Genomic DNA, 18,708 nt, shown 5'->3' on the forward strand with positions numbered 1-18,708 from the left:
ACCATCTATTTGTGGTGACATTTATTTGAGAATACCACGTTTAAGTTTCTAAAACTTGTGTTGAAACTTTTTTTTTAACAAATTAAAGTACAGCGTACAGGTAAGGATGAAAAAAACCCAGCTGAAAACACAGAACGTATAATCTCTATCTATCTAGTTGATCCAACAGCTTCCCTTAATGGACATGGCTGAAAATATGCCAGTTCCTGCTTTGGGCTTCTGAATGCAGCCCAAGACAAGACATACAAACCACACAGATCCTGGTGTCTTGTTGGGGAACAGGTAACTTTTATCCCCTACCCTCTTTTGGTCAGTGGTGTGATCATCGCCCCTTCATCAGGTACTTCCTAAAATGGTCAGTCATAAAAGATGTGTCTGCGGATCATCTACATCAGAGTTTCCCGATCTCTTTCCCATCATGGCACTCACAAAGTGGTGCCACTTGTGTGACATAGTGGCTGCTGCTCCCGCCAGGTCTCCCTAAAGAGAATCAACGTCTCAGCATGTCAATAACCTCTCCATTACTGGCACATGAGGCTTCTCAGTTGGGAAGGCTTGGCCTGCATAATACAATAGCAGAAAGAGGAATCTTCTACTAAAAGCCACTGGAAGAGGGTTCTTGAGGACAAGATGGGCTGAACTTCAAGGATGACACTGACTGACAATAAAATCGTTGTTTATCCTCCACTTTCTTCTTCTAAGCCATCCTCCCTCCCTATTGTTGAAGATGTAAAATCAAATGGAAACATCTGATGGCTACTTGTCACAAAATCTTTCAAACTCACATGCAACAAAATGGAAAAACAAAAACAAGAACAACCCAAGTGTCATCATCAAGTTTTCTGTTTTATTTAAGATTTTAGTTTTAATTCTGAAGAAAGAGGTACATTTCCTTGTTTTTAGTTTTAGCGTCAGGTTATAACCAGGTTTTTGTTTTCTTTTCTCCTGTCTTTTCAATACTGCACAAACGTCCAGAAACTACAGGGTTAAGTAAAAGCTGCAGGCAAGGAGGTCAGAGATTTGCTCCTGATGGTGATCAGATGGCCCCAGAGCAGTGCTATCTCAGAGTGCCCTCGTCAGGTGAATTTATGGTAAAAGAAAAAAGATTCCGACAGAGGAGAAGGACTGAAGAAATCACTTACATTTCAGCTCTTATATTATTAATAGGTATTAAATCTGTGAATACTTTTTTTCTTTAAAACATTTCAATTTACTTTAAATCTAAAGCCAAAAAAATTTTCTCCTTTAAAAAAATTACTTCTCACCTCCTTATAAACTCTTTAGCAATCAGCCAGTTACTACTACAGATGAATTTGTCTTTCCATCAACTTCCAATACATTCTTTTGCTTAACGACACAATCAAGTCCTTGCCATCAACTTGCCAAAATAATTAAAAATTAATTTAAATTAAAAGCATTTTCCCTGCAATAATGATAAGCTGAATACAAGATGGATGCTAGGACCACTGTTTTCCCCCATGCATTTAGCAATCTCACGTAAATGAACCTGGTTTTCAAACTTCTGCAGTTGATAATGCATTTACTTGACCTTTCCTATAGATTAATCGCCATTTTCTGCTAAGCAGATTATGTCATTATTATGCGCAACAGACAAACAATAATTTTCTAAGTATTGAGACTGCCCTTTGATTTTTTTTTCTCTCCTTAAAAAGGCATTTTTAGAAACATTCAACAGTGTCACTCAAATGCTGGATCAACAAAAACTTTTACAATTAATAAAGAGATGGTAATGACCCTGTGATCGCATTGCATCTGGGGGTAGGGAGAAAAAAAATTGATCAGGTACTGGATTCTTCAGAACATAAGAGATGAGAAGGGAGCTGTGGGTGGTGGGCTGAGAGGGAGAAAACAGAGTGGGACAAATCCTGCATTTTCTAATGGTTGCTCCTCTTTGCCTAATGGCGGTCCAGTGTTGAACTCTGTAGTAAATCTGTGGGGGTTTTGCTGGGGGGTCTGAAGGCCGTCTGAAAGCCTGGGGGTGGGGAGTGGAAGCTGGAAGGGTTTGAAGGAGGAGGGTAGGGATTCCAACTGGCTCTGTGCAGCGGGATCTGTGTGCTGAAGGGGGCGCTGTGGTGGGTCTGTGATGGAGCAGCGCTGGGGCCGTCCATCTCTGTGAGGGCCTGAAGGGATTTTAGCCAGTGTGGAGGATTGTCATCTTGAAGAGAGTCTAAACTGTTTCCTGAAGATGCTGGAATACCTAAGGAAAGAAAAGAAAAAAGAGGGAAAATGGTGAGTTTGTGTGGAAAGAACAGGTCATCAAACAAATTTAGAAAACAAAACCAAAAGGAAACACAGAAGAGATTACAATTTTAAACTCCTTCCACATGAGACCTTTTAAACCTTCTGTTCCTTTGATCCTCCCCCAACAACCAAGACTTATTGTCACACAAACCCATGCCTCCTCTTGAACTAGACTTAGTCCCCCACTGTCACAGAGGCACAGCTGCAAAATACCATTCCCCAGAACTGCATGACGGCATTTCCCAATTGTGCTTTTCTTCCTCTGACAGGGATGCGTAACAAGACAGCCTTATAATAGAGAGCTTTATAACAAAAAGTGGAGTATGTTCCTTATAAGAAGAGTAAGTCAGATCCTTTTGTACTTTGAGGCCTACAAAATACACATGTTGCTAGACGTTAACACCTACTTAAACCAGAAGAAGCAACCTAGGCACCAAATGCCTTCTTATTAATACACAACTAGGCCGACAGGTTAAATGAGACTTGCATGACCCCTGAGAACGAAACAAGCCACTCCACACTTGCAGCTTTGTGAAAAGAAGCTTATGTTGAAGAGATCTTGGTTTTTATTTTATCTGTGCTAAAAACCAAACTGTTGGCAGTCAGTGGAGCTGAAGGGAGTGAGAAAGTTACCTGTGATGATGGCTGGGTCTGTCCAGCTGCCAGGGCTGTCCCAACTCAGGCTGTCGGTGGTGGCAGTGTTGGAGGTTGGTGCACTGTGGTTGGCGTTGGAGGGGGAAGAAGAATTGGGCAGTCCACCAAAGTTGATGTTAATGTTGGGTAGAAGTGCCCTTAGCCCGTCCTGCCATTCCTTCATATTTAAACTCTCTACAGAACTGCTGTTGTCTGGGAGATTTACCAACAAAAAAATGAAAGATAAAAAAAAAAAAATAAAAAGCTACGTTAGAAACATATGTTGTTCTTTAGTGGTTAAGCGGGAGAAGAATTATTCTTTCTTTATTGAGCATTTAAAATGGGTTGTCCTAGCAGGATAAACTTCATTAGGATTTTGCTCGTGAGCTGAGAGCCCCTGAAGTAAGTGAGGAAAAACCTGCTCAAGGATCAGGAGAGGGAGCTTCTTGTCTCTCTACAGCCTCTTCACCATTATGGGTTTGTAAATCAATAATCCAGTTTAAAGACTCAATGCTCCAGAGCACAATTTAGTTCCAGCTACATTATGAAGTTTCAGTTAGTGAGGCATTTAGCCAGCTGAGCTGATTTACGCTATAAAAAAGCCAAGTCTGCAAAGTCCAATATAGGAGCTTATTTCTCAGCCCATCAAATGGAAGAAAAGTCATTTTATGAAGAATAAACATAAGCAATAGAAAAAGAAAAATAATTAAGTCCTTCTTGATTATAAAACTGGCAATGTGTTTCAGAAGAGAAAAGCAGTAATGAACAGGCTTTTGAATTTGAAAAGAATGTATTTCCATTTAGTCACTAAGGCCAAGGAGGCAGGAGCTGACACCTTTTAGATGGAATAATGTCCAACACAGTCTGCCTGCCCTACTCCAACAGTTTGACCGATCATTCACAGCCGGAATCCTGGAGCCCTACAGTTTTCTGGGTCTATTTATGAATCGCATCAAACATGAGAAGACACTAGCAACATAAAAAAGGCTTTTTATAAATTGTGACTAAACTAACTTGATCTACTACCATCCAGAATCCACATAGTATAACTAACTGGTTGGGGGGAAAAGGGTGAAGTATAACAACTACTTAGATAATTGTTTTATTTAACAAATACTTAGATAGCTGTTTTATTGAAAATAGGAATGTAAGTCAAATTACAAACTAGAGTTTTGGAAAAAAGCATAGAAAAATATTTCTGATTCTACAGAACTGATTAGCAATCAACGCTGAGGAGGAGGAAGAGATGGAGGAGGAGGAGGTTCTATCAGGCACGATCTACACTGCTTAGCAAAATCAGGATTTTCTTTTTGTAATTTTGCTTTCCACCAACCACTGATCTATGCCAAATTATATCATGTTTCAACAAGTGAAGCATTTAACTCCATTGACCTTATTTAGAAAAAGACAAAAAACTACAACTAAACTCAACAAAGGTCATCTCTGAACTTACTAAGATGAAGAAAAAGCTCTCTAGGCTACACAAAACAAGACATCAGAAGGGAAAATAAATTCTCCAAGCCACTTTCATTTCATAATTGATGTAATTTACTAAACCTCACATTTCTTATATTTGCATATTATTTTACATTTGTATTGAGTTGTATGGTTTACAAGACACTCTAATAGTCAATTATTTCATTTGATCTTCACAACAGCCCTGAGAGGTAGGCAGAGGAGGATAAACAATCTGCATTTACTAGATAAAGAAACAGACTCAGGAATAATTTGCCCAAGTTCACAAAACTTATTACTGAGAACCTGAACCTTAACCCTGACAAAAAAAAAAAAAAAAAAAAAAGCAAGCAAGCTTACTCTCTCTTGATCTACTCTGTACAGACTATTAATTTTTTAAAGGGTCAAATATTAAAGGGAAAGTCCAGGGGAAGATCCACGATTGAAAGGAGGCAAGAGAGAAACACAGAAGCATTATAGTATGCCCACTGGTCATGATTTGAAGAGAGATATTGTGACTCAAGGAAGAAACTGGACTTTGTGGCCAGGAGAAAAAAATTCTAATCAAGAATACAATCATTAGTTTCCCCCTGGCTCCCTAACTACATGAGACACAAACAAGATCACAAATTTAAGTCCTAGAACACTCTCAATTACAGGAAGGTTTACGGCTATGGAACATTCTAACTTTTAAAGCAGTCAAACTGTCAGGCTGAATAACTTAAAATAGCTTCCAATTAGGCAAAAACAAAACAGGGAAAACTTCCTGGAAGAAAAATAAAATCCCCCAGAAATAGAAAGATGATGTATAACTACATGGGAAAATGTTCAGGAGGATAAATGCTCTGACACCGAGTGGCTAACGTCCCTAAGAAGTCCATGCAAATGATGATCCTCCCTCTTCTACTGACTAGGGAGAGAGAGAATAGCCCATAAGTCAGACCAATCTGCTCCTAACTTTTGCTTTACCATTTAGTGAGCAATGAAACTGAGGAACATTTAATTTTGCATTAACAGAATAACACTTGCATTTACATAAATCTTATTTGAAAATCAGTAATAAAGTCAAAAGACAATAAAGGCAGAGGGGTTATATGAGAACTCTCTGTACTTCCCACTCCGTTTTGCTGAGAACCTAAAACTACTCTTAAAAAAGTTTGTTTTAAGGGACATTTGTTCCTGTAATTGTAGACTAATCAAATCAAGCAAGAGTATGTTAGCCAAAGAAATTCACATATGGCACATGATGCAGAAACAGTGAGAAATTTAGATCCTCCCAGGTGCACTATGATTACAGGATACCTTGGGAAATAAATTAGCTAGTTTATAATGCAACAATCTTTACACCCCTCCTCCCCCCAAAACATCATGTGCCTTGACATTTTGGGAGCCTGACAGCATGGGTGTGTGGCTTACAGTAAAGCTGCAAGTGTTACAGGGAAGTAGAATGATGCTTTTAGCTCTTGGAATAGGACCATATTCCATCTAGCTTAGAAGAAAAGAAGTTTATTTCACTGTTTTTTCCACTATTGCTATGCCAAGTGTTGGCACAAAGAAAAGGTGAGAGAAAGGAAATCAGCTTAATCCTAACCCCATCAAAATAGCTCATCTCAGTCCAGCCGTACCTGAAGTCACGTCCTTGACTCCCCATTCCCTCCCAATGACCCAAATTTGTCTTGGCTGCAAGGGCTTCTGGCAATTCCATTCTTTGAAACACACACAGCAGGGTTTATCAACCTCATCACTACTGACAGTTTGAACTACATAATTCTCTGTTGTGGAGCGCTGTCCTGAGCACTGTGGGAGGGTAAGCAGCATTGCCGGCCTCTACCCACTAGAGGCTAGGGGTACCAGCTCCCCAGTTTTGATAGCCAAAATTGTCTTTAGACATTGCAAATGTCTTCTAGGGAAGCAAAATTGCATCCAGTTGAGAACCAGAACCACTGACACAAACGAAGTCGATTCCTTTGCTTCTAGGGCTCTTAAATGATCTAACTTGACTGTACATTTTCCTTTTGAATAGTACCAGGACTTTGACCACTGACTCAACTTGATGCAAGTTCATTTTCTTTTATTTATACAGGACTTCACACTGGAGTACAATTCAACGTGTATAAGTCAGTAGGTTTCATATAGAAAACATTGTAGATAGGTTGTATAAGGCATCTCTACAACTGGCTGTCAATATAATTTAGCCATGTATATCCCAGGACTCCTAATTCATAAGTAAAAATAACACCGGCCTTACTCTCTCATAAGGATAAAAGTAAGAGAAGGAAATGCAATTTGGAGCACATTTATTACTTGCTAAATGCCTAACAACAAATGCTCCACTGGTGGTCAATACTGAATGGATATAAACTTTCCAAGAAGCTAAGGCAGAGTATTTCTTACTGCCAGGAACTAGCCCTGTGTACAAGTCTCCTTTTAGGAACTTAGGAATAGCGCCCATCATTCTCAGCGGTACTGTGAAGTCAATCTAATAATGAGCCTTCTCATTGCTAAAACATTACAAAGATACCAGAAAGTACTTTAAACTTACCATAAGATGTGAAAAGAGCAAGCAAAGTAAAATAAAAATCAAGTTACCAAACATTTTATATTAAAAACAATACTAATTTTATTTTTAAAGTAATTAGTAATAGTATAATACATCAGGGAAGGAGTGTTTATTCTTAAAGAATTGATAATATATTTAGATGTTTTCTGATGTAAAAAATTTTACTTTATGGCATATAAGTATGTACAACAAAACACTATTTTCAGTTCTAAACAATCTGAGGGCAGGAAAGGGGGTCAAGTTGTTGGTAGTAGTTCTATTTTTCAGTGCAGAACTCAAAGGCACACAATTTAAAGTACTTTCAAGATGCCATGTGCCACACTTTCATATTCTACTGTGTAAGAAGTATCAGTATACTTCGTTTGCCTGCCTCAGAAAACCTCTTATTAAAGAAGAAATTATCGTTAAAATTCTGCTACTTTGCTGTTCAAGGTAGCAGAATCCATAGTAAGCTGATCACGATGCACTAAACAAGTTGACAAATCTAGTTTTTAGCAACAACAACAAGTTTAAAAAATCAGTATAAAATGCATATATTAAGACCGCCAAGCTAAAAATCAAAGCAACTCTTTACTGAGTGCCTACAGTGTGCGTGGAACATAAAAGCACTTAAATCATGACCTCTGTTTTTAAGGGGCTAAAAGTCTAGACAGTGGGACGATGAAAATACACGAAAAGTTCAACAACTACATTTGAAAAAGCAACAGAAGAAATGCCCAGGGTGGCATATGATTAAAATAAGCTACATAAGTTCAGTAAAAAGACAGGCCAGTTGGGACACGTATGGGAACGTGTTGGTGGGTGAAGAACAGCAGCATTCGTGGAGTTGCCATTTTAGTTACTACATAGCTTTCCCCCTCCTCCCACGCCAAACCTGAAAATCTCACAACAGGTTGAAACTATCTTTAGTATTTCTACATAACACTGTACGAGTCCAACTGTTTACTAGGAAGTACACAGAAAGGCATTTTAAACAATGACTATCTTATAGACTATATTTCAGAATGAATTCTGACATCAGACCTTTCACAGAACACTGCTTGGGCAAGCACACACCATTAGCATTAATAGCATACAGAGTGGGTATCCCTCCTTTCTGTTCTCCAGGTTAACTGCAATATGTTAATTATTATGAAATGTAAAACTATAAATAGCAAAATGTGGGCAAACCTACTCATAACAGTAACCTGTCACTGGCAATAAGCCAATGAGTTTTTCTAGCTGGCATAAAAAGCTTCACCTGAAAGAATGGAAGTTGAGGGGGCAGGGTACCAGGACAAGGCATCCTTCCTTCCCACCTTGATTTTATGTAGTTTACGTAGGGCACCATGTAAAATTTAATTTGAAAAATAAGATCTGCTGCTAAAAGGGTAAAGACATAGATGATCTCTGCATAATGACAACATATTGAGATAAAACACAAGTAAAACAAGCCCCCAAACAAGACAATTCCAGTAGATATGTTTCCACGAATATATTTTTGTGCCATCAAATCAGGATATTGTGCCTTCTTGGAATTCTTGCCTCTATTTTATTTTTGGTACCAACTCCTCAAGGTCTTCTCATCAAACAATAAATACACCCCTACAGGGTGCATTTATCCTCAGCGAGGATGTCTCTCACTGAGAGACCCAGTCACAAAATACACCTAAAAGTGTTTATTCTGCACTTCAGTTTGTGAGCCATATTTAATGGTCATTACCAAAAGGCTCAATACAACCTGATTTTTTCTAAAAAGCTTTTGTCTTCCATCTTCACTCTTGTCCTTTACAGTTCAAAACCACATGCTCCAGTGGTTAGGTTACTTAAACAAATCTTTCTTGGTGCAAGTGGCTACACAACAGAAACCTGGTTCCTACTCTGATTAACTCTTTGCCAGTTAGACTTCCAAATCTTTGTGCATTTTTAGAAAGACATAGGGAACAACCTGTCCTAGCTCCTGCCCCCACACCCCTCCCTCTTATAGATGATCTCCTCCCAGTTTTGGAATGGAGTGCATCTTCATCAGTATTTGATTTGAACAGTCTCAACTTCCTCAAACCTCAACAATGAATCTCTAAGTGACTCAAATATAAATGATTTATGCTGAACTAAACTTCAAAGAGCAGACAAAATTTGTCATATTGAAATTTAAAAGAAAGCCTTCATAATATAAGCATACTGTACATCAGGGCAGTCACAAAAATCTTTCCAATTTATTAACTAAAATATGCAGAGAAAATGACTTCTCAGTAAATGAACTGTTACAGACAGACATTATACAATCAGTTTATGAAAAACGTTATTCTAGTTAAATAGTTTACACTCAAATTTCTAGAACTATGTTTATTATAAAGCAAGACAGACCAATACTGCACTAGGTCACAGACAAAATCTTAAGGGTTTAATAGATCTGAAAGTAGAGTTTGGATTAAGTGGAAAATCTTAAGAACCCAAATGAAAAAAAGAGTTCTGAGCAGAAACAAAGAACCTGAACAAAGTAACAGCCAAAACAACAACAAAAAAGGCAAAATTTGTTTATACTAGTAGAAAGAAGCAGAAATGACATAAACAGAAAAATCCAGATCCGCTACATACGGCTTGTGCTTTCTAAACTTTATTCCCTCCATTCTCCTTGCCTAGAATGCTTTCTTGTTCTCTTCAAGTAGTTTTTATTCAATCTTCCAAAAGTCAAAGTCTCTTCTCTTCCACCGGACAGCACTTAGGGTCTGAACCACTCATCTGGCAGCACACTGTGCCGTGCCATCAACTGCAGTTACTGTCAACCCTTCCATGTACTCATACTTCACCCTCTCACAACTCTGCTGAAAAGCCTGATGGGGACATCCTGTACATTCTTCAGCATGTAGCTCAGTGTTTTAGAAATGTTACATGCATCAAGACATCCACAGACTTGAGGGTCTGACTTGAGAAGAGCTGGAAAGTGACTTTCCCCAACAAAATCTGTTTAATTCATATCTATATAATGCTGTGAACAGATGGTTCTCTCCAAAAAGATGCAAAGCTTTCTGAATGCAGGAGGAGTAAGTTTTGGGGTCCAAGAGGCTTCTCTGCATGTAAACTGAAGAAAATGAGCCACTAAGATGATATGTTTTTAATAGCATTTCAGATGCCAAAACACAAGCAAATACACTTTTAAAAAGTACAATGCATCAAAACTGTTTAAAGAAGGAATGTTTTATTAAAAACAAATATTCTAGTATTATGTGTACAAGATATTAAACAAAAGTCTCTAAGATATATTCTACCCATTTTTCTACTCCAGCCACTATTCCTTCACTCACTATGCACTTTATGTACTCAATTACTTTAGTATCAACAATCCAATGAGGTTAAGCAGTAGGTTCATTTTACAAATGAGGAGACTTGAGTAGGCGCTGTAGTTCCAAGAATTTGTCCCAGGTTATAGAGTTAGTGTTGCAGTCAGCAATTAAAATCAGTCTGACTCCAAAGCATTTGTTCTTGCCATCAAACATACTACCAACCAGTCTGTGTCCTGGGCAGGACTCATGGGCTAATTAGAAGGGAAGGACAAATGTGTTTAAATAACTATAACATGGGATAATAAATGCTATTCTAGTATGAGCAAAGACCTGTGGGGCATAAAGAAAGAAGTGAATAATTCTTCCATTCTACATATAGGATAAACGACGAATAAGAAAACATCAGAGGAAAAGCAGCTGATGTGGAAGAGGGAAAGGACATCCCATAGAGAACACAGGGATGCACAGGCCACAGGCAGCAAATAAGAAAATACAGTGGGAACATTTCAAAATATAAGTAGATGTGTTTTGCATAATGTGTATTATTCTCTTCTAAAATGTTCCTATAAGGATCTATAAATCTGTCTTGAAGGAGAATCAGATTAATGAGAACAAGAAGAATCTAGATGGCTGCTTTTTGAAGGACCTAAGGAATCGGAATCTAAGAAACAAAACAAAAATATTTATGTGCAAAGTTATATAAAAAAAGAGGAAAAAGTAAACAAATTTTAATACAAAAGATACATACACCCTTAGAAGCATCACAGACTGGATCAGATGAGACCTGAACCAGAATATATAAGCAACGCTAAATGAAGGCAAGGGACAAAAAAGATTCATTTAAAAGCTCTGTAAAACGTCAAAGCAGCAGCCTGGAGGGAAGCATTTAAGTGAGCACAAAACTGAGCAGTGACCATGAACAAAGCCCTTTGAGGAGTTCCAAAGATGGTCAAGGGAACGTAAAATAAGGAGACGATACATAGATCACCAGAATATTCACCCAACACTACTTTCCTAAAACAAATGACAAAATTGCAGAGACATGGAGGATGTCAACCACCCTAACATCTTTGAAGTCTAAATCGGCTAGAAGAAAATAAACCTGACAAAACATTCCTTGCTGACGATCTCTCTTTTCCAAGGTGAAAATAAGGAAGACAACTTTTATTCTGGACTTAATTCTGACAGACGAAGAACTGGTTGGCTACTGCAAAAACAACAGAAACCCTAGGAGGATGTGACAGAATTTTGGTATTTACAAAAGCAGGGAATGAGAATAATTACACTTGAGTTCTTAGATGGCAAGCATCCTCGCTATTTTGCAAATACCACAGTGTATTACAATCATTTGTTTACATGTTCACTTTTTACAACTAGACTTTGAGCTCCTCTAGGAAAAGGATCTTGATTTAATCATTTCTATGTAGTAAACAATGCCTGAACCTGAACTTCAGCAGGTACTTTGTTTCCTAAACATATAACCCTGAACATTGGCTTCCAGGTATTTTTTTTTTTTTTTTTTGAGACGGAGTCTCGCTCCGTCGCCCAGGCTGGAGTGCAATGGTGCAACCTCAGCTCACTGCAACCTCCACCTCCCGGGTTCAAGCGATTCTCCTACCTCAGCCTCCCAAGTAGCTGGGATTACAGGCATGCACCACCACGCCTGGCTAATTTTTGTATTTTTAGTAGAGACAGGGTTTTGCCGTGTTGGTCAGGCTGGTCTCGAACACCTGACCTCGTGATCCACCCGCCTCAGCCTCCCAAAGTGCTGGGATTACAGGCGTGAGCCACCGTACCCAGCTTGCTTCCAGGTTTTTTAAGAAAACAACTATCCAAAAAAGATAGGGAAAAGGATGGGTGGGAGTGGTCCCATGGTTATAGAGAGCAGTGATTCAGAGGCCACAGAAGATGCTAAAACATGACATTTTGACTATGCAATAATAAATAAATCTATAAGGAAAAGAAAATTAGAGGAAATCTAAAGAAGTTGGTTGTTACACAGGGAGAATCTGATGGGATTAGATTTGAAAAGAAAGAAAAGATGGGTAGAAGTATATAACCTACTTGTATATAAAAGTATAATTCTTATGGATTAAAGTCAGAATACATAATGATCTGGGGAAAGTGAAAAATGCTGAAAGCAAGACAAAGCTATGTTTGGAATAAGGGGAATATCAGGAAAGGCCACTGCTCAGCCTGATGCCATATTAAGACAGGAGAAAAGGCAGGGCAATGTGGTTCCATGTTCATTTTGCTTCCTTCTGTCTTTAGATAAGAGCATGATCTTCTAACCAAAAGGACAGATTAAGTAATGTGAAGAAGGGAACTGTTAAGTCAGGAGAGATGCAAAGACATCACAAAAGCATCTGCTCAATTCAAATGAGTTTAAATCTTTAGACTGAAAATGAGTTTTATCCCAGGCTCTTAATCTTCACAGGTAAGCGCACAAAACCACTGTTAAAAAAGTACCAGAAATGGAGGAAATGGCGGACTCTAGAAGCAACATGCTTAGAATTATTATTTTTTTATTTTTATTTTTTGAAACCAAGCCTTGCTCTGTCACCCAGGCTGGAGTACAATGGTTCGATCTTGGCTCACTGCAATCTCCGCCTCCCAGGTTCCAGCGATTCTCCTGCCTCAGCCTCCTGAGTAGCTGGGATTAGAGGCGCGTGCCACCACACCCAGCTAATTTTATTTTTTGTATTTTTAGTAGAGACGGGGTTTCACCTTGGTTGACCAGACTGGTCTCAAACTCCTGACCTTGGGTGATCTGCCTGCTTTGCCTCCCAAAGTGCTAGGATTATAGGCCTAAGCCACCATGCCTAGTCTAGAATTAGTTCTTCAGAAAATTCTAAAACATTTGGGGCTTGATGATTTCTTTAGAAATGAATATGATGGGTTTATCAATCACTGTTCTGTCTGCTTGTGTTTGGGGGTATTTTTCATGGGAAATAATGTATAGCATTTCGACTAGAACTCAGCTCGATTCCACCTAAAATATACAGTAAGTTTAATTCTGAAATTGAACAAGTAGTCATAGAGGTTCCACTAACAATTGTTTTCCATTGGAAAAGTCCTTATATATTCCACGGCCCACTTCCTTTCCCCTTCTGTTGCCCATCTAAACTCAAAGAGTTTGTAGTTAGCTCTGTTCCCATCCCACTGATTGCTCAATCTTCCCCAAAAATGGAATAAAGTTATCAATGAGAGTCAAAATGAATTTTCATAAAGAACAAATTCTATCAAAGTAATTTATTCTTTGGATAGGCTTCCTAGGATGTCAGAAGTATAATATATCTGGAATATGTCTTGAATTCAGCAGTTTCTGGTAAAATTTGCTGATGGTTCCCTTTTGGGATAACATGGTAAAGTATAGCATGGATAACAGCAGTGTTTAGATGAATCTACACAGAATATGAGATACTGAGTCAGCCTAAAAGTCTCTGTAATACTCTTGGCTTATATTTGACCCCATGCTTTTATTATACTTAACAAAACCCACAAAGTTCATTTAAATATGCAAGTGGAAAGCCAATTCTACAGATGACAGAATAGCGGAAACTACAACTATTCTCAAAACTCTTACATTCTTTGACAAATGTTATTAATAGTGTTATTAATAACATACATCTATCATTTTATAATCACATAGTTCTTTCATAACACAAACTTGTAAGATGGGGATATATAAACAGGATACATTCTAACAATACCAAATCCAAACACATACAATTTAACAGATAATTAGATTTTTAAAAATGCATTCGTAAAGGGCAGAATGGAGAAGATCTAAGCATTAGCATGTATGGGAAAAGGTCTAGTGGTTTTGCTTAATAGGCTTATGATACTTGGTATGGCAACTGGGTAATGGAACGCCTAAAAAAGTAACATTAAGACCGTATAAATAGATGTACAATGTCTAAATTAGCAATTGTATGACCTTAGGCAAATCACAAATGATAACCACCCTGCTTCTCATTTATCAAATGGAGATAACTACCCTACAAGATACTTTTATAAAAGAACTCTATAAACATAAGGGAAAATACAAATATTAGTAACAAATTTTAATAAGAGATTATCTGATCATATGTGGATTATTATATTCAAGTGTGAGCTTCATATTTTAAGAAAGGAAACATCAAGTCAAAATGTATGTAAAGGAGAATTAGACTGAGAGAATTCAAAATCATGTTGAGTGTGGAATGGTTCAAAGAAGTGAGGCTGTTTGATCTACATCCAGAAGTTAACAGACAAGTGGTCTTCATGTGTTTAACAAAATGCACCTAAGAAGTACAATTGGAAAAAGACTTTGGCTTAACCAAGATGAAAAATTTCTAACAATTTTGCCCTAAAGAACTCCCTACCTAGCAAAGTACAAAGCTCCTAAAACACCTCAGGAGTACACACGAAGCATTCTGAAAAAGAGGTATTAGAGAGACTTTCTGAACTGCGTATATGTGTTTCACGGAAGATTTACCAATATTTATATATAGATTTATGGGTATCACAAATGAGGAATCACTTGATAAGAAAAATGTTAGTTTTTTTTTTTTTTTAAAGGTGTGTGTTAGGGCTGGGCTCAGTGGCTCATGCCTGTAATCCCAGCACTTTGGGAGGCCAAGGTGGGTGGATCACGAGGTCAGGCGTTCAAGACCAGCCTGGCCAACATAGTGAAACCCCGTCTCTGTTAAAAAATACAAAAAACTAGACAGGCATGGTGGTGGGCCCCTGTCATTCCAGCTAGTTGGGAGGTTGAGGCAGGAGAATCGCTTGAACCTGGGAGGCAGAGGCTGCAGTGAGCCGAGATTGCGCCATTGCACTCCAACCCAGGTGACAATGTGAGATTCTGTCTCAAAAAATAAATAAATAAACAAAAGGGGGGTGTGTGTGTGTGTATGTGTGTACAGGGGGTGTTGGAAAAATAAGGAAAAGTCAAGAGCTGAGGTTTCCCAAATTCAGAGGTTAAAAAAAAAAAGGAAAAAGAAAAATTAATCACATAGTGAGTGGGTGATGTGTAGGGGGCAAAATCTTAACAATGAATACCACAATGCCAGAATAGAACCAAAAAATGAATTATAACTCATATGCAAATGAATCTGACTGAATGCTTCCAAAAGTCCAGATTAACACAAAACAGATCCATGCTTTGCAGGCCTCCAGAATTGACACCACTTTCAACCATCAATTTTCCTTCCACAAACATTTATTGCATGTCTACTCTGTACCATTTTCTCTGGAGCTTGATGCTATGACATTCTCTAACAGCCTCCTAAAAACCATGCTGTTCTTCATTTTTTATTTTTTAAGGCTAGTCAAGTGAAGTTCTGCTTATTTCTTAACAGATCACTCAGGACTGGCCATTCCAGATGAAGTCAGTAATAGCTTTTGATTGTTTAGTGGCAATAAAATATTTTTATTGGGGCAGAAGTTTCTCTTCAGGCTTACATTCAGATGAAAGTATTTTGCTTCCTATACAGCAAATCTCTTTATGCTTATATATCTATTGAAATTCCTGAGATTGCTGATGTTCATAATTTTCCAAATTAAAAGACTCAAGTTATCTAAAAGTTATTTAAAACATCAAACCCAGTTCTTTACTGCATTTGATTACACAGCACACTTTTATTTCAAGTGAAGATCAGTTAGTCTTATCTTTTTCTAAAAGATGGCTCCTATCAGCATCGAATTGTCTTAAGCATTTAAATCAACATAACAAAAATCCCAAATAAGAATAAAATTTTCACTTTTCTGAAACATCATTTTAATTGACAGATTCTTCATAATCCAGTTATAAGTTTCATTTTTAGAGAGTACTCTTTAGGCATTAAATGATGATTTACTTTAATTTCAGAAGAAAAATTATTTCAGAAAATGATATAACTTCATTATTTTATAAAACTAAATGAAGTGGAGATGGATATAGTCATGGTGATAAACATTTCCAATACAACATACCAAACATACAGCTTTAAGAGTTCTTTCCCATTGTGCTAGTTACCCAAACCAAGAGACATTTATTAAGGTTTTCAGATTTTTTTAAAACAAATGTCTGTTTTTTAAAATAAGCATTTATATTCTGAAATTCAATTATTTTAGCTATGTAAAATGTGTGATTAAAAAATAACGCTAGGGGAAACTAAAACGCACATTACTAAGTGGAAGAAGACAATCTGAAAAAGCTACATTAGTTTTAAAACTAATCTGTACTTTCTAAAAACGACCCTGAAACGCCTCTGTGTGCCACCTATTCATTACCCAGATCATCAAGTGGGTTCATACACTGTAACATATGTTCCCTTCTGGTGGGGGGGGTGCTTATAATGGAGAACACTGTGCATGTGACAGGGGCAGGGAATGTAATGAGAAGTCTCTGTACCTTCCATTCAATTTTGCTGTGAACCTAAAATAGCTCTAAACAATAGTCTGTTTTTTAAAAAGACTATTTTGCTTTTTATTCCTCCTTACAGTATATTCACATACTAGGGGAAATACAAACTTTTTGTTTTCAATTTGCAAATGGTGTCTCAATCTAAATGGAATTAAGTCTTAATAAGAACACATCTTTTCCAGACCTATATGATGATACTCCTGTGGAAGACAGAGTTTCAAAAGACCCTGCATTCAAAAATTTATATGCTCATCACATCACTCGGGGGCCTTAGTTTAAAAATCATTTAAAATATATAATTATTTAAGTGTTCATCCTTAGCTATAATTTATAGTTGAATTAGGGGCAGATTGCCAGAGACAATCTTGACAGAACCAATTCTCAGTCAATGTTGAATCTTATTTCAAAAGAAGAAAGGCAAAAAAGACGAACAGATGAAAATATTTTCAAATACAAATCAGAAACTGCAATATTCTTACTTCAGATATGCTAGAGCTATAAACTGAATTAGAACTGCTTTACTGAAAAAAAATTTATTAAAAACCACATTTGCAAAACTGAATTTTAGTCATACTGTTGAGCAGTGTTGACTTTTTATAAGGGCTAGAATTATCTTAGAAGTTGGGGGAACTGAAAAATGCCCAAGTTTTACAATGTCAAAAATCTTTATTGATTCAAAATTTTACAGTGCCGTGGTCATTCCCCAATCTGCTCCAAAATCCAGACTATGATTTCTGTTTAAATGTGTTGTTTTGATTTAAAAGAGAGAGAAGGCTAGGCACAGTGGGTCACGCTTGTAATCCCAGCACTTTTGGGAGGCCGAGGCAGGTGGATCATCTGAGGTTGGGAGTTTGAGACCAGCCTGGTCAACAAGGTGAAACCCTGTCTCTACTAAAAATACAAAACTTAGCCGAGCGTGTTGGCCTGCACCTGTAATCCCAGCTACTTGGGAGGTTGAGGCAGGAGACTCACTTGAACCTGGGAGGCGGAGCTTACAGCGAGCCAACATCGCGCCACTACCCTCCAGCCTGGACGATGGAGTGTCTCAAACAAAATAAAAATAAAAGAGACAGAAGGAGGAAAAAAATATATATATATACTCGTTTAGGATCAAAGGCAGTTTGGAATAAGCTGAAAGGTGAGTAAGAGTAGTTACTGGGGAGACAGAGGGTCTGCTGACTCTGGTAATTGAGTAAAAAGACTGAGAAAACACTTAGTAGACTGATGGGGAGAGACCTCTCCTTTGAAGCGGGAAAACTGGCTAGGCACGATGGCTCACGCCTGTAATCACAGCACTTTGGGAGGCCAAGGCGCATGGATCACTTGAGATCAGGAGTTTCAGACCAGCCTCCATAACAAGGCAAAACCTGTCTAAAATACAAAAACTAGCCAGGCGTGGTGGTGTGTGAACGTAGCCCCAGCTACCTGGGGGGCTGAGGTGGGAGGATCACTTGAGCCAGGGAGGTCGAGGTTGCAGTAAGCCATGTTTACACCACTGCACTCCAACCTGGGCAACACGGGGAAACCCTGTCTCAAAAAAAAAAAAAAAAAAAGAAGAAGAAAAGGGAAAATTCAGGCCTGTCAGGGATCCAGTAGGAAAATCATACAGGTAGTGTACATTAAGATTTAGTCATGATCTCCTTGCTAATTGTGGTAAATTACATGGAGAAAGAAATTTCTTTGACCAAAGAAAAAGAAACTGGATAGAGAGGTGAACACAAGCTATCAGAAGGAGACTCATAATAGTCAATAGTTAAAATCTGAAAGCAAGTTATAAAACAAAGGTTGCAGGGCTTTGTGTGTTTATTTGGAGATTATATAAAATCTTTGCTTATTTTAATAATATGCTTCATTTCAATTAGTCATTACCATTTAAAATGCAGGTGAGGTCTTACAAGTTTACATCTATCAACACTGGGCAGACTAGAAACCAAGATATGTTACAATTGTCTGGAACCAGGGGAAGACTACGGGTAGATTAATTAGTAAACGTTAAGTTTAGAAGGAAAAGGAAACCTATCTGGTAGCAAATCTTACTCTAAATGGGGACTGGGGGGAGTAGGGTATGTGTGTGTATATATGTGTGTGTATGTATATATATGTGTGTGTATATATATGTATATCAGCCATCTATAATCATGAAT

General features: G+C 37.8%; 2 protein-coding genes and 1 long non-coding RNA gene across 19 annotated transcripts in view; 2 read left to right on the forward strand and 1 right to left on the reverse strand.

Moving 5' to 3' along the window:
* LOC144339977 (uncharacterized) overlaps positions 1-18,708 on the forward strand; it is a 359,243-nt gene that overhangs the window by 44,039 nt on the left and 296,496 nt on the right. The gene's annotated exons all lie outside the window — the stretch shown is intronic.
* CNOT4 (CCR4-NOT transcription complex subunit 4) overlaps positions 826-18,708 on the reverse strand; it is a 144,170-nt gene continuing 126,287 nt past the window's right edge. For 10 of the 17 annotated variants that reach the window (XM_077997454.1, XM_077997452.1, XM_077997451.1 and 7 more), the window contains 2 exons: positions 2,896-3,108; positions 826-2,218 (listed from right to left, as the gene is read on the reverse strand). In XM_077997454.1, coding sequence (XP_077853580.1) covers positions 1,917-2,218; positions 2,896-3,108 — 515 coding nt within the window. In that variant the 3' untranslated portion in view covers positions 826-1,916. The remainder of the gene's footprint in view (positions 2,219-2,895; positions 3,109-18,708) is intronic. The other 7 variants (XM_077997461.1, XM_077997459.1, XM_001105713.5 and 4 more) reach the window with 1 other exon arrangement.
* On the forward strand, positions 11,676-15,210 carry LOC144339981 (uncharacterized). Its single transcript, XR_013415630.1, has 2 exons — positions 11,676-11,858; positions 12,884-15,210. It is a non-coding gene; the product is annotated as an uncharacterized LOC144339981 (long non-coding RNA).

The sequence above is a fragment of the Macaca mulatta genome, chromosome 3 (assembly GCF_049350105.2).
Source record: "Macaca mulatta isolate MMU2019108-1 chromosome 3, T2T-MMU8v2.0, whole genome shotgun sequence".
NCBI lineage: Eukaryota > Metazoa > Chordata > Mammalia > Primates > Cercopithecidae > Macaca > Macaca mulatta.